Consider the following 15,792-nt stretch of genomic DNA (forward strand, 5'->3'; position numbering starts at 1 on the left):
GGGTCCTCGCACACCTATGTGCTGGATCAAGTCCAGAGAAACATACCATGTGACCAAAATGTTGAAGCAGACGCTCCCTCACAATGCAAATGTTACCCCTCATCTTAGTCTCCTTAAGTAGCCGCTTATTTGACATGGTCATTCCAGTGGTACCCAAGGATCCTTGGAAGAGACTGTACCAAAGTTTGGCTTTTTTGTTGGCATAATCAGATAAATGGACCTTTTTATTCACACTCAGACGTTTGTACTCTTCTGGTTTTGCAGAAGAAGCCCAGTGTGCACTTAGATGATGGTCTCCACGATTTATCATAACTGGACATCATATGGACTTTGCACTTGGGAGCTGGCAGGTCAACATCTGGTCCAACTGATTTGGACATTTTTGTTCTCCCATAAAGGTCCTCCTAACCCTTCATCAACATCATCTCCATAAGTGGGTACCACTGATGGACTGATGTCCCATCCAAGCATAGTCATAGACTCTTGTCCACACAACAGTCTCCAGGCATAAGCACTGGTCCACTCTGCATCTGGTCCTGTACTGGACTGACCTACTCTTACAGTCTGATGACTGACTGGTAGAGGAGGTGAAAAGCTTTATTTGAACTCATTAGTCATGTTTGAGTGGTGGTCTTTGGACAATTGCATAGAGGGGTTAGATGGTTTAGACTGTCAAATAGACTGCAAGCTAGCTCTGGTATTGATGATCTGGTCAGGTCTTTCCACTGTTATCCATAATCCAACAAGAACATTGTAAAACTGATCAGCAAGTATCCTAATGTAATGAGCGGGTGTTTTTGTCTGAGACTTTTCTGAACTGGTTCTTCAGTGACTGTCTAAGTTTCTTTGAATAAGACACCGTTTAAACCATGAAGGACTAACAGTCTGCAGGTTTTCATTCCCTCCAGTCACATCAGCAGCTTCTTCCTCAGAAGAAATCAGCTTGTTGTCTCAAGTTTCAGCCGAACGGTTTGAGGGCATCGGGTTCAGGCGTGCTGTAGTTTCACTAAAGGTTAGCACTGCGTACGTTAACGTGCGCTAATGCCATGGCTCTGAAATGACAATACACTTTGTGTTTGTGAGCACTGAAACAGAGGACATCTCATTCCAAAGACGCCGTCAAGGTGGATGGAACTTTGATGATGCAGAATCTGGCAAAGGGAAAACTGTGTGTGTGTGTGTGTGTGTGTGTGTGTGTGTGTGTGTGTGTGTGTGTGTGTGTGTGTGTGTGTGTGTGTGTGTGTGTGCACGCCTGCTGAATCTGCGTAGGCTCCTGTTTCAAGTGGTGGAGCAGGCAGGTAGGGGAGGAAAAGGAGGAGGAGGAGGAGGACGTGGAGGAGAAAGGGGAGAGATCCACAGAAAAGGGCCTTGGGGGCATCCTGATACGCATCCAGTCCGCTTCCATCTCCACATTACCTCTATGACTCACGCGCGCACACGCACAGCAACAAAAAAAAAAAAAAAAGAAAGAAACCCACACAACCCACGCACTCACAAACACACACACTTATACACACAAGCTCAGTGAAAGCCCCCCCACACGTCTTCGTGCTCACCAAGGAGGTTCGTTTGTGTGGGGGGGTAGAATTTGCATTGCTGGGCAAATTTTCCTTGTGCTAAACTCTAATCAGCTCCTGTATCTCTCAGACACCTGTCCAGCCCCCCCCCCCCCCCAAAAAAAAACCTTAATATGCAAAACGCTGTCCCTCCCTCGTCCACACCATCCTCCACTGTAGCTCCTCAACACAACAGAAGACTTACTCACCTCCCCGCACTCACGGTTTTCCTCTCCGTCTGTCTTCTTGCAAATTTTCACATTTCTACATGCAAATAAGCCTGTTCCCCTTAAACGTGTTTTGCCAGCGGCTTCCTGGTGCCACGTGAAGAATGAGGGCCTTGTCTGAAGTATGACAGCAAAAAAAAAAGTATGGTTCATGATCAGGAAGGCAGCGACGGCCCGCTACCATTCACATGTTGGTATTTTGTGTCATTTTGAGATTCATCCAGGTCTATATAGTCTCACCTTTGACTCGGTAAACTCCAGTGGACGTCTCAAAAAGCAACATCTGAACCACTTAGAAGTTTTGTTCGAGTGTGACAATTGAGTACAATTTTCAGTGAGACGTACCTTGGCAAATACGTGCAGGCCAAACATTTTAGAAGTAAAAGTCAATATATAATTGGGGTCAACTGATTATTGACACTAATCAGGTGACCCCAGGCTGATAATTAGTTGACCCCTAATTTAAAATATGTAGCATAAACAGCATTTTTAGCAAACCCAGTATATTAAGGCTACAGCCGCCTCTCTGTCCGTCTTATCTTGCTAATGTTCACATTTATATCTGCAAATAGCTTGTTTATTATGGCCACTACCCTTTATTTAAAAATAAAAAACCCCTCCATATATCACAAACTAATCAAGACACAAGAACATTTTTTTGTATACTTGCTGTTTATGTAAACTATGAAACAATTCCAAGGTGGTCTGATTTGAGATGGAGTGACCTGACGATCATCTCCTGACTGACTTGAAATTTTCACACAGGTTTTGGTTTTTGCCACTGCTTCAAGATCAGCTTGATCCACGTCAGCAAAACTAAAATAACAGATCTAAATGTGGCAGTTTTTCTGGAACAGTCAGAGTGTGTGCCCAGACAACAACATGGGACCAAGCAGGAAACCTTGTGGCACACCACATATTAAAGCCATGAGGATGGATTTAATTTTGCTTATATATTATTACATAAATGTAGACAGTAGTCATTAACTCAAAGTTTGGGGTTATAGCTAAATGAGAACAATCCATAAATTGCCTAAAGGTTATACAACAGGTGCAGCATTTATGGGACGGCTTAATGTAATGTAAACAGTCTGTACCCATTCAAAGACATTGAATTTTGATGAGAATGTGAAAGCTGTTGGTCCGGCGATTAAAGCCTTTTTCTGAATAATTCCTGCACTCGACACGAGCAAAGAAACAAAGTGGTGTTTGGCTCTGAATTAGTTTGGGGTTATTTAGACCTCAAGAGTTTGTGCCTCGCAGAGTCTTTCAAAGCATCCCTTAAGAGGGCTGAAGATGGATGTGGGGAAGTGTGTTAGTGTGTGGGCGCACACAGAAGAGCCCCAGTGGACAAATAACAGAGAGAGAGAGAGAGAGAGAGAGAGAGGCGCTTTAAATGTGAGCGCTGCAAAACTCCCAGTGCTCGCAAGGACACGTCATCTCTCTTCCCCCTCTCTCTTTCTCCCCTTTCTCTCTCCCTCCATCACTTTCTCCTTTGTCTCGGAGCGCTCACCTTCTATCCCCTATCTATCTATCTCCCTCTTCCCCCCTTTCTCTCCCTCTGTCCCCTTCCTCTCACTAAAACAGTAGGATGCTTAACCTTGATCACAGTGAGATTTTTCCTTCCTCAAAGTGACACACTGGAGAAGTGCTTTGCCAGCACGCCGGGTCGGTCCAAGGGACGGCTGTACCCTTCGAGCTGTGCAGGACAAATGCAGCAGCAACAAAACGCTCTTGTGCACGCTACATTCTCACACACACTGTATGTGAGCGCGCACACACACACACACACACACACACACACACACACACACACACACACACACACACACACACACACACACACACACACACACACACACACACACACACACACACACACACACTCTCTGGCTGCAAACAGTTTCTTCACTGTACTTTGCTGTGATCAAAGAAATCCTGTGCTGTTGTCGAGAGACTTGTTTATTTGAATTCACGCTGATGTTTTACCGTCTCTGTAGCAGAATCACTGACAGTGAGATAATTTTGTAGTCTTGATTTGATGGATAATAACTTACTTCACCAAAGTTATATTAAAAAGGGGAACTTTGTTGTGCTTTTTGTTTTATCTTGAGAATGACCGTAGCAGATGGTCCCCCCGCTGAGTCGGGCCTGCTTCAGGTTTCTTCCTATCATCATTATCACCCATGTGGTTCCTCGTGGGGTGGGAAAGGTTTAAACATTCGTGTGTGTGTGCTGCCTTCAGGATGATTTGTTGCGTTTTACAGTGAAAGTGAATTGAAGATTCTGGATTTATAGTTGTTTAAAAAGTCAACATTTTGTGACTTTGCAGCTTCATTTCTCTTTATAATATCACAGAAGTCTTTCCTGTTTGAATGATATGAAACTGAGCGACTCTGCACTACAATAATTTATCTCTTGCTCTCCCTTTATTCTTGTCGCTGCTTTCAACCTTTGCATCATGGTGTGCAATGTGTTGGTGCAGCATAATTCACATTTACAAAAGTAAGATGACCATTTTTTTTTACTTTTCCACATTTCTACTGTGACACAATCTTCAATAAATACATTGTGATATTTTTTAGATTGAGCTGGGTATTACTTTTGATTGTTACAAACCAACTGTCGTGATGCCGCGGCTAAACGGCACAGACAGACGGTTGGATAACTGCATCCTTCAGTCTTGTTTAAGCATCTCCTGCAAGTGTTGCCTTCACTTTTCATTGTTGGCTGATTCCAACACGTTACACACAAGCTGTTGGTTACATCAGAAAGAAGACCGTATAGATTAGAAAATCTGGCTAAATAAAATAGATGCAGAAATGACTAAAAAATTAGTGATAGACATCTAAAAATGTTGGTTTTGACCACATAACGAGCAATATTACAATGACCTTCAGAATCAACTACATGAGATTTATTTTTGTTCTCGCAAAATATAGCGTATTCCAAAAACATTTATCATAGTTTGCAGTAACTTGTAAAATGACTCATAAAAATTAATATGTTGCTTGTAAATGGAAAAAAAATGACTTGTTGTTCATCCATGCTAATCTCATTTGACTCAACAGGTCTTATTCAGCTATGTGAGTAACAAAACTAAAAATCAGGAAAAATTGGAAAAATCCCTAACTTTAAACACTGAAAGAATATTCAAAAATTCATTACTTTGTCAAAAAAGATCAAATTTCTTTAATATTTGAGTGTTATGTAGAATGGTATCCTTTATCGACTAACAAGGTCTGATCTGGATCTGATTTGGATTACAGATTTTGTGGCCATTTAAATTTAACATTGCAAACCCCATTTAATGTATATTTTACATTATATCTCAATCAAACATGTCCCAATCACTCTCATATTTGAAAGTGAGGTGCAGACTGGCACTCACTATCGCCTGACAAAGTCTGATCCAGATCTGATCCAGATTATGGATTTTGTGGATGTTTGAACTGAATATTGAAAAGCCCATTTGATGTACATTTTGCATTATATCTTAATCAAAAGTGCCTCAATCACTCTGATTTGTGACAATGAGGTGCAAACTGACACTCGCAATGTGTACACTAAGTCTGATCTGCATCTGATCTGTATTGCGGATTTAGCGGATATTTGATTTTCACATTGAAAATTCCTTTAGATCTATATTTTGTATTCTAATCCAATTAAATTTTTTCTGTAAATCTGATTGGTTAATCATGTGAGATTTCAGACCGTATAATATCAGGTGTAAGGTCACAAAATATTGTACTGTTTCACATTTACTTTGTGCCCTGACCGGCCACGTGTGCTGCTACGTAGATATCATAATGGCGCTGAGAGCGAGAGAAGGTCGTGTACCGACCAAAATCGTTGAATTTAAGCTATAGTATGAAAGTATTGATGTGGATTCTGATACAGAATTACCATTTCACATTTGATGGTTTTATGGATTTTCACATTTGATGAATTACTCCGCACCCTGACCACTTTTGGAGCGACGCTGCCTCGACTCGAAGGTAAACCTCGTCGACCGAATTACCTACAGAAAAATAAACCGTGCAAACAATGAAACTGGATTAGAATGGGAATAACCCCCTTGTGTCTGATGATTTGCGTCTTGTCTGATGATTTGCGTCTTGTCTGATGATTTGCGTCCTGTCTGATGATTTGCGTCCTGTCTGATGATTTGCGTCTTGTCTGATGATTTGCGTCCTGTCTGATGATTTGCGTCCTGTCTGATGATTTGCGTCTTGTCTGATGATTTGCGTCCTGTCTGATGATTTGCGTCTTGTCTGATGATTTGCGTCCTGTCTGATGATTTGCGTCCTGTCTGATGATTTGCGTCCTGTCTGATGATTTGCGTCCTGTCTGATGATTTGCGTCCTGTCTGATGATTTGCGTCCTGTCTGATGATTTGCGTCCTGTCTGATGATTTGCGTCCTGTCTGATGATTTGCGTCCTGTCTGATGATTTGCGTCTTGTCTGATGATTTGCGTCCTGTCTGATGATTTGCGTCCTGTCTGATGATTTGCGTCCTGTCTGATGATTTGCGTCCTGTCTGATGATTTGCGTCTTGTCTGATGATTTGCGTCTTGTCTGATGATTTGCGTCCTGTCTGATGATTTGCGTCTTGTGTCTGATGATTTGCGTCTTGTGTCTGATGATTTGCGTCTTGTCTGATTTTTAAAGCTCATTTTGCAACCGTATAACCAACATGAACGTCCGCAAATCACCAGACACAACAGGGTTATTCCCAATTATATTTTATGTTATGAAAAGACACTTCTAACAGGACTTTGACCTTGAAAGTTTTTTCCAAGTTAAAAATTTGTGGAATTGAAAACTAGTGTTGGCGGAGGTTTGCGTGCGGTGCTGTAGTTTAACTTTGTGTAACCTCCGTCCCTTTAGCCCACTCTGGCCGTGAACTCACAACCTCCAGGATGGGAAGCAGGCACTCTGACCACCAGGTTAAAACCCATGGACTCTTGCATTTGTCGCTAGAGTGTCTTTCGGCCTATTTAACTCTTTCTGCACAGCACCACCTGTTGGCCTCCGTTGCATTTGCTCAAATTTGAGAAAACCAAATGTGGGTTTCAGATTCCCCGTGCGATCTCGACCTTAGATCTGTGGACCGTAGACGACTCCAGGTCCTTGGTAAGGGGACCTTGTACAGGTCTACTGTTCGCCAACAGACCAGTGTTCCTGAAATAGTTTCCTTACACAAAGTTGTGCACGCGCTTACACGTGCACGCACACCTGACAACACATGAGAAGGAGGCAAAAAGAGAAGTGTGAAAAACGAACCGCATTAAAGGTGAAGTTGACTGCCGAGAATTTACGATGACAATATACTGGAAGACGGTCACAGCCGCGCACACACACACACACACACACACACACACACACACACACACACACACACACACACACACACACACACACACACACACACACACACACACACACACACACACACACACACGAGCATCTCACTGCAGATCAGGGAAAATGATGACGGGGAAGTAAAATGTGGTTTCTCAAACAAACGCCTGCACACAACCTGAGAGCCCCTGAGGGGAAATGAACAGTGAGGAAGAGGCACAATGAGTGCAGCGGTGGCATCGGCGTGTTTTCTTCCTCTTTGATGACACTTCGTCACACGGGCACAATCTGCGACAAACAGCCATCAAACATCAGATTCCCAGAATATCTTCTGCCTGCTTTTTACAGAATGCAAAAGCAGCAGGAGTCAGTGTCAAAGGTCGCTGACACTTGAGCTGTCGCCATCGCCACGTATCAAATGAAATTCACTTTTGTTTGAAAAAATAAGCTCCTCCTCCCAATGACCACATCCAGCTTTCATCCTTTCCTACTGTGTCGGACCTCCAGCCGTCACGTTGAAGCACCGTTTGAATAAAGTAGAGTTTTTTTTTTTTTTTTACCTCAAAGTCATTGGCCTTGTTGTAGTGCATGTTGAGGGCCCGGAAGAGCTCGCAGTCGCGGCTGACGCTCAACTCCTCGGCGCCAGTCACTCCGTCGTTGATGGCCTGCCGGGCAAACTTCTCCATCTGGATGTAGTAGAACTCCCTGAAGTTGCTGAACCACTTGATCAGCTGGGAGGTGATGCAGCGGTTAAACTGGAACAAAAGACATTTAAGGTGGTCAAGAAAACAGTCAGCGCCACGGACAAGCAAACCAACGAAGAAGAGGGGATGAGGAGGACCACAACGGTTTATACATTCTCAAACTTTACGTTGAGATAAATTTCAGGTTTTTAAAAAGTGAAGCAAAATGTAGCTAAAAGTAAGCACAAAGTAAAATTTGTAGAGTAAGTAGATTCTGCAGCGAGGACATATATATTTTATCAGCCCAATAAAAATAAAATCAGCTCAACTGCGGTGTTAAATGAATTCTATAGCAGTGTTAAATCAGCTTAATCTTAGTATTATATCATGCTATCGTTTTAAATCTGTTCCATTATAATGTGAAATCAGCTCAGTTGTAGGGTGACATTAATTCCATCAGCATTAAAGCTGCTCAACTGTAGAAACAGTTGATCAGTGTTAATTCTATAGCAGTGTTAAATCAGCTTAATCTTAGTATTATATCATGCTATTGTTTTAAATCTGTTCCAGTGTAATGTGAAATCAGCTCAATTGTAGTGTTAAATCCAGTTGATCAGTGTTAAATCAATTCTATAGCAGTGTTAAATCACCTTAATCTTAGTATTATCATGTTATCGTTTTAAATCTGTTCCATTGTAATGTGAAATCAGCTCAATTGTAGTGTTAAATCCAATTGATCAGTGTTAAATCAATTCTATAGCAGTGTTAAATCACCTTAATCTTAGTATTATATCATGTTATCATTTTAAATCTGTTCCATTGTAATGTGAAATCAGCTCAACTGTAGTGTTAAATCCAATTGATCAGTGTTAAATCAATTCTATAGCAGTGTTAAATCAGCTTAATCTTGGTGTTAAATCAGTACAATCAGTGTTAAATCAGCTCAATCACAATGTTAAATTCAGTCTATTATAGTGTTAAATCAGCTTTATCAAAGTGTTAAATAAATTCTTAGTGTTAAATCTGCTCATTCATAGTGTTAAATTTGTTTGATTGCAGTGTTAAATCCGGTCTATTGTAGTGTTAAATCAGCTTAATCTTAGTGTTAAATCAGTACAATCAGTGCTAAATCAGCTCACTCAGTGTTAAATCCAGTCTATCATAGTGTTAAATCAGCTTTATCATAGTGTTAAATAAATTCTATTAGTGTTAGATTTGCTCATTCATAGTGTTAAATCCAGTTGATCAATGTTAAATCAATTCTATAGCAGTGTTAAATCAGCTTAATCTTAGTGTTAAATCAGTACAATCAGTGTTAAATCAGCTCAATCACAATGTTAAATTCAGTCCATCACAGTGTTAAATCAGCTTTATCATAGTGTTAAATAAGTTCTTAGTGTTAAATATGCTCATTCATAGTGTTAAATCAGCTTGATTGCAGTGTTAAATCCAGTCTATCATAGTGTTAAATCAGCTTGATCGTAGTGTTAAATCAATTCTATTAGTGTTAAACTTGCTCATTCATAGTGTTAAATCCAGTTGATCAGTGTTAAATCAGCTCCATCATAGCGTTAAGTGAGCTCAATCAATGTTAAATCAGCTTGATTGCACTGTTAAATCCAGTCTATCATAGTGTTAAATCAGTTTGATCGTAGTGTTAAATCAGTTCATTTGTAGTGTTCAATCCAGTCAATCACAGCATCATATCAAGTTGATATACTAAAAAAGAGTCCATGTATACGGTAATAGATTTGATTAAACACAAGATTTAACACTATGTTAAGTGGGTCCTACAGTAGGTGTTTGATACAGAGTCTGTTTTACTCTACAAAATTTACTTTTCAATTTAAACTGTAATCAAAGAAAGGTGTTGACACTGGGCATAAACAGTTACAATTACTACCCTGAGAAGACAGTAAGAATAAACAATCACATATAAATGAATATTAACAATAATGTAATTAACAGGCTAATTAAAAGTTTAAGGTACTTATTAAAGGTATTTATGAAATGTGCTGAAGGAGCTGGCATCTCGGTGTTACTTTTGGGAAAGCTGTTTTTGCATAGTGATACTCTTGTGGCTTCGGTTTGCATTTTGGTTTGAGAAAATGCTTTTTATTCATTTATTAAATACATGACTGGTTTTTCATTCCAATCAGACTTGACACAAAAATTAATGGACACTTAAAAAAAAATTGCATTGGCATTATTATAGTGAGAAGAAGAGTAGACCTAGACAGCTTCCTTGTGGGACACCCAATGAGATATGTTTGAGGTAGCCACCTCATGGTGGAGCAGTGGTTAATTCTGTCACCTGGCAACAAGAAGATTCTGATTTCTGGCAACAGTACGTCTCTGCTTCTTGTGGGTATTCCACTTTCCTTTTCCAGTCTAAGCTTTGGTTAATACACCTAGCATGTGTGCAGTTCACCCCCACCTCACCCCCAGTGCACACTGCACTGTAATCAGACAACTGGATGGAGTCAGGAGACAGATCAAAGTTGAGATCACAAATCATGGAGTGAGAGAAGATAATAGAGACATTAAGTAAGACAGGGAGCAAGGAGGAGGAGGAGGGGAAAGAGAGAGTGGGAGAGCGTGGGTGTGTATGGTTTATCTTCCCCACTGGGAGCAGACCTCCCCGTATCGTAACCCGGAGGATGGAGGGAGCGGTGAAGGGGGTGAGACTGCAAACACATAATTGACCAGAAAAACGATTAAGTCATCATCTGAAGCGCTCTGGCCCCGCAGGGGGCTCAAACATGTACTTAACCCCGCTCACCAATTACATCCTGATTCTCCTCCCTCACCATACCTCCCAGGCAGAAAGGAGGAAGAAGAAGAAAGGCAAAAGAAAAGAGGGAATGCAGTAGCCGTCTGATCTGTGCCACTCGACCAGGTTGAACAGGGCGAGGAGCTTCAGGCTGGTCCTCTCAGGGTTTACGCTTTAGTCTCACAGTGAAACTGTCAGAACATCTAGATCAGGAACCGGAGGGCTGAGGGCTGCCCCAAGACTGAGCTCGCATTCGGCAAAACCAGATCCAGCAAAGTGAGAGTTCCTGGAAGACTGGCGGTGTAGTGACTTCCTGTGTAATGCCAGTGCACTCCAGGTTTGGGGTGTTACAACTTCATGAAAGCAAATGTTTGAAAGAAAATCTGATATCAGTATTTGTAGGATGGCGTTTCCTATCTCTCTATGTCACAACTTTGGCATCAAACTTCAAAAAACTTAAATAAGACAATGCCAAGCGCCACGTCTTTATAAAAATATGTCCAGGTTTTAATTTTAATGATGATTTTCGTAACCAAGTGATAAGTTAGTAATGAGTGTCGTGCGTGTCGATGTGCCAAACGTGATTTGTTCACTTTTTGTGTTTGTGAAAACTGTTATTAATTTTGAAGTTCAGACCTGTTTTAATAATTTTGATAGAAGTGCAATTATTTAAAATATTACGATATCATCGCCGCTTAGCATGTTGTTCACATGGCTTGTGATTGGCTGGCAGTACCGCAGACGACCTTGACATTCGGAGGCTGCATAGTTTCCTCGAGTCAATACATCATCACCTGGTGGATATTTGGCCTCAAAATTCTTTGCTATTTTTTAAAGAAGTTTATTTATTGTATCAACATAAATCAAAGTAATTATTCTCTTCTCGCCATTTTAGGCGACTGCCCTAAAACACGTGTGCTTCAAGCACATTGTGGCCTCTGAAAGCTTCATATCCTCCGGCCATCGCTCACACCTTTCACCCCCTCGGCTCTTTTTGTGGCGCTGGAAGAATGGGGGGACAAAACGATACTAAACGCTGAGCAGACTGCTCGCCGGGGAGGCAGAGCCGTTTTGACATGGAGATTAGGCTCCAGCTATTGTTCCACAACACACAGATGTACACAAACACGTGCACGCTCTCCTCACCAGCGGAGATGCCAGCAAACGCACAACCGTACTAAACTGCAAAAGGAAGAAATGTTGACCAACTGGTGGAAGAGGAATGGCTGGATGGGGCCGACGTGACTGAGCCGGAAGGAGGTGCCGTTTCTTTCTGGAATGATCAGCAACTGACATAAAAGTGCAGAGTGGAACAGAGTTAGTCCACGCCACGTTGTTTGGCGTGGCTTTGGAGAGGAGGGGCAACATGATGGCAGCCCTAAAGTGCAGGGTGAGCATAAACGGGGAAATGAGGGAGGGTGGAAAGGAGAACGGGTGCAGGTCAGCGCTGTGGGACAATGGTGTTTTACTGCACGGGTGGGGGGTGCAGAGGGTCAGAACGTGAGCAGTCAGCAAACTGGGGTCGTGACACCGGAGTGTCAAACAAACAAACTACTGACACTTCCAACTACATCAGCTGCACCAGGCTGTTCTTAAACGCGTCCAACGAGGCAGATGGACCGCGTGGAAAAACAGTTTTACATGAAGCCCTCGTATCTAAGATCAGATCCACCTCGTATCTAAGATCAGATCCACCTCGTGTCTGCTCCCAAACATCTGGGGAACAGCGACTGTTAAAATCTAAGTGCTGTTTCAAACATTCACACGCTGCACACCTGCAGGAAGTCGCTTAAATTCTCAGAATAATCCACATTAGAGAATGGATGTTGTTCTACATATCTGCATGTGTGACACCATTGGCATCCATCGCTCATGCAGGAGACCTTTGGTGTCACTGTGGGCCAGTGAGTGATGGATTTGTCACTTTGAACAAGTGTTACTTCATTATGCTGACAGCCAGGAGGAAGACGCATCAGAGTCCGAGCAACTATGACTGTGGCTCCACCGCAGCAAGACCTGAACCATTTAGTCCATTCATCAGCTGGAATCAGTGGTTCAGCTGCCACTGATATTGAGGATTTTGTTCTGTTCTGGTCTGGTGTAAACTGGTTTGGTGTTAATCCAAGAATCAGACCTGCAGAGCTGCTGGCTCTGATGGCTAGCAGCTCAACTACCAACCTGTAGACCAGTATTTTAATCCAGGTGTGTACTTCAGGCTACCAGTCTGTGTCCTTGGATTGTCCCAAGTCCACCCAGGTGTAAATGGGTTCCAGCCCTGGTTTAGGATGTAACTTGTGATGAACTGGTGTCCCATTCAGAAGAACTCATAAGATATCCAGGGATAATCTTTGTCCTTCCTTCTTTTTCCAATAATAAAGAAATTTCACCCAGTTTTACATCAATAAAAAATAACTGTCTTAAAAAACTAAGAGGGAACTTTTAGAAAGTTAGTGAAAAAGTGCAATGTGGAAGAGAAATAAGACGCAGAGGTGCAAAATGTAAAACCTTTTTTTTTGGTGAGATGAAGTTTGTTGAAATGCTTTACAAAAAAATCGATCTATATCCTGGAATATGTTGCATTACATTTTGAAGGTAGATGTGGAAATTTCAAAAGATTTTATCCCACTTACAAATGTGCATTAATTAATTTATTTTTTAAGTTTTCTTGTCATATTTCCTGGATTATTTCTTTTTCTTGCCGACAGTCCTCAGGTGATGGGGACGAATAAAGGCATGATCAGTGTGCTGCATCATAAACTATACAGGCCAATAATAGATGTGGTGGGTGGGGCTTGTGGCTTTTGCAGGGAGGGAGCAGGAGAATTTGTGCATTCAAATGAGACCAAATACTGGCAGTGTTAACACTCCTGCAGTGTTAATTTAACACCTCTTATAATAGCTTATTAATATGTACTAAAATGACTTGATATGTACTAAAATAACTAACTTTTGACGTGACAGTTTTATAAAACATGCTTGAGACTAGGAGTTCGAAAGGAGTTAAAACATCTGTGTGACCAGCTGGCAAAAATTAACCAAAGTTGTATTTGAACAGAATTCAAAGACACTGGCTGAAAAATCCATGAAAAATATAACTGCTATATTGAAAACTATAATCTAATATTTTATTGAATGAGGCGAAAAATGAAATTGGATATTGGTTCCAGTTCTCGTCACAGCAAAGATTTAACACACAGCACGCCGGACCCCGAGTAGATTATATCTGTTTGTGCAGCTCAGTGAAGGACTTTGGTTTGGTGGGTCGCCCACGGCTCAGAGCGCCGTCGGTGCTTCACACAGCTGATGGGACACAGAGACACAGAGACCCCCGATGGAGGCTCAGGAGGACGGAGAACACATCACTGCAGCTCATTCATCAGAGCTGGCAGGGGTCTCTCACACGGGCATAGTGTGTGTATGTGTGTGTGTGTGTGTTGAGAGGGAGATGAGAGCAAGACAGCGAGAGCGTGTTTCTCACACTCACACTGAAGAGCCAGTAAAAGGTCAGCGCTTAGTGCTCACAGCACGAGATCCTAAGTGGCACCAACACACACACACACACACACACACACACACACACACACACACACACACACACACACACACACACACACACACACACACACACACACACAGTCTCATACGAGAAAAAAAGAGAACCCAGTGGGCTCTCGGTGTGCATACCTCTGCCTTTTTCTTTTTCCATCTCATAAGTGTGAAATATCACGTATCTCACTAAATATCTCAGAATAAGAAAACAAAGTTGTAAAGCGTCATGTGGTGGATGATTTTTATAAAATGTTGTTGGTGGATTTCTGTGTATGATTTTGTCTGAGTCTGAACGATGTCAGGAAACAGACATCAGTGGAGGGTAAAAGAAACTTTGTTCAAACATAAATTGTGTAAAAAGGAAAAAGAAAACACATTATTTTTGTTTTGTTCAGATTTAAACATAATGTGAGTTCATAGACGACTATTTTACACTGACTTAACATTCTTTTTCTGAAATCCCAATTAATCTGCTAATTTGTGGTAATTCAGTTAATTAGTCATAATAATAATATGAATAAAGGTCTAACAGGGACATCTGTAAATTATTTTACTTTAAACTACAGAGATTCTATGGAGATATTTGTTAGAGTTCAGAACACTGTGGCAAAAAAAAAGAAAAAAGAAAAATCCCACAATTTTAAAAATTCAAAATGTATTAATTATTTAATCCCGGATTAAAACTTTGACTAATGTAATAAATATCTCAAAATATCTTAGTAAAATGTGATAAGTGTAGCTTAGCTTGAAGAAAGTGTTTCTAAACCTGAAGGGTCGTGGGATTGATTCCCGGCTCCTGCTGCCAGAACTCCAGACTGATCCCAGTGTGTTTTTGGACTTTGCACCGTTATTACGTTTTTGGCTGCCACATGGATGCTTCTGATATTAGTGTGCGTGAGGTTTTTTTTGGAGGGGGGGGGGGGGTAGTTTTGTATCAAATTGAGGAGTATAGTTTGATTTCTGCAGCAGAGGAAATAATACTACTTAAAAAAATTACATCAAATCTTCAGTCAGTTTTCCCTGATAAATTACAGCTCAACAATCACAACAGTTGTTGAGTCGATTAACAGTTTCAACATATTTGGACGAGACGCGGCAGCGTAGCGGTGGCCCACACACACGCTACAATAGCGGTCAACAATGGGCCAGAAAGCACACAGAAGACCTCAGAGCGCTAAGCTAGTCCAGAACAAGCAGAGAGGAGCGCAGAAAGATGGGGAAGCTCATACGGGCCTCTCTCTCTCTCATAAGCCCCTTCACAGTCATCAGGGCTTTCCAACGTTTCCTGTTTTCGCAGGAGTGAATTGTGGGAGATAATCTCTGGCTGCCTATTGGCTGACTGCACACAAAAAGCGGCCCTGGAAAGTGGGCTTTTGTTACTGCAGTGACTCAAATCTAGCGGCTGGCTTTTCTTTCTTCCTGGCCCCGCCGAGGCACACACGCCATCAGCGAAAAACAGAAAGGCGAAGGAATGACATAGAAAAGGGAAACCTGCCTGACCTCCCGTACACCCGCGCTCCAAACACTGACGCTTATTGCTAACGGACGAGAAGCAGCTCTAGAACTTTAGAGATGGGGTTTCCAAGGGGCGGTTGGGTGTCATGTGAGACGTACGATGGCGCGCATGCAAATGTGTTCTG

The 15,792-nt window shown here is 41.8% G+C and overlaps 1 protein-coding gene across 1 annotated transcript in view; it reads right to left on the bottom strand.

Moving 5' to 3' along the window:
* The window catches only part of LOC117503125 (prospero homeobox protein 1-like), a 47,264-nt gene that overhangs the window by 18,375 nt on the left and 13,097 nt on the right, over positions 1 to 15,792 (bottom strand). Inside the window, 1 exon segment of the mRNA XM_034162300.1 lies at positions 7,708 to 7,902. Coding sequence (XP_034018191.1) covers positions 7,708 to 7,902 — 195 coding nt within the window.

The sequence above is a fragment of the Thalassophryne amazonica genome, chromosome 21 (genome assembly GCF_902500255.1).
Source record: "Thalassophryne amazonica chromosome 21, fThaAma1.1, whole genome shotgun sequence".
NCBI classification, from domain to species: domain Eukaryota; kingdom Metazoa; phylum Chordata; class Actinopteri; order Batrachoidiformes; family Batrachoididae; genus Thalassophryne; species Thalassophryne amazonica.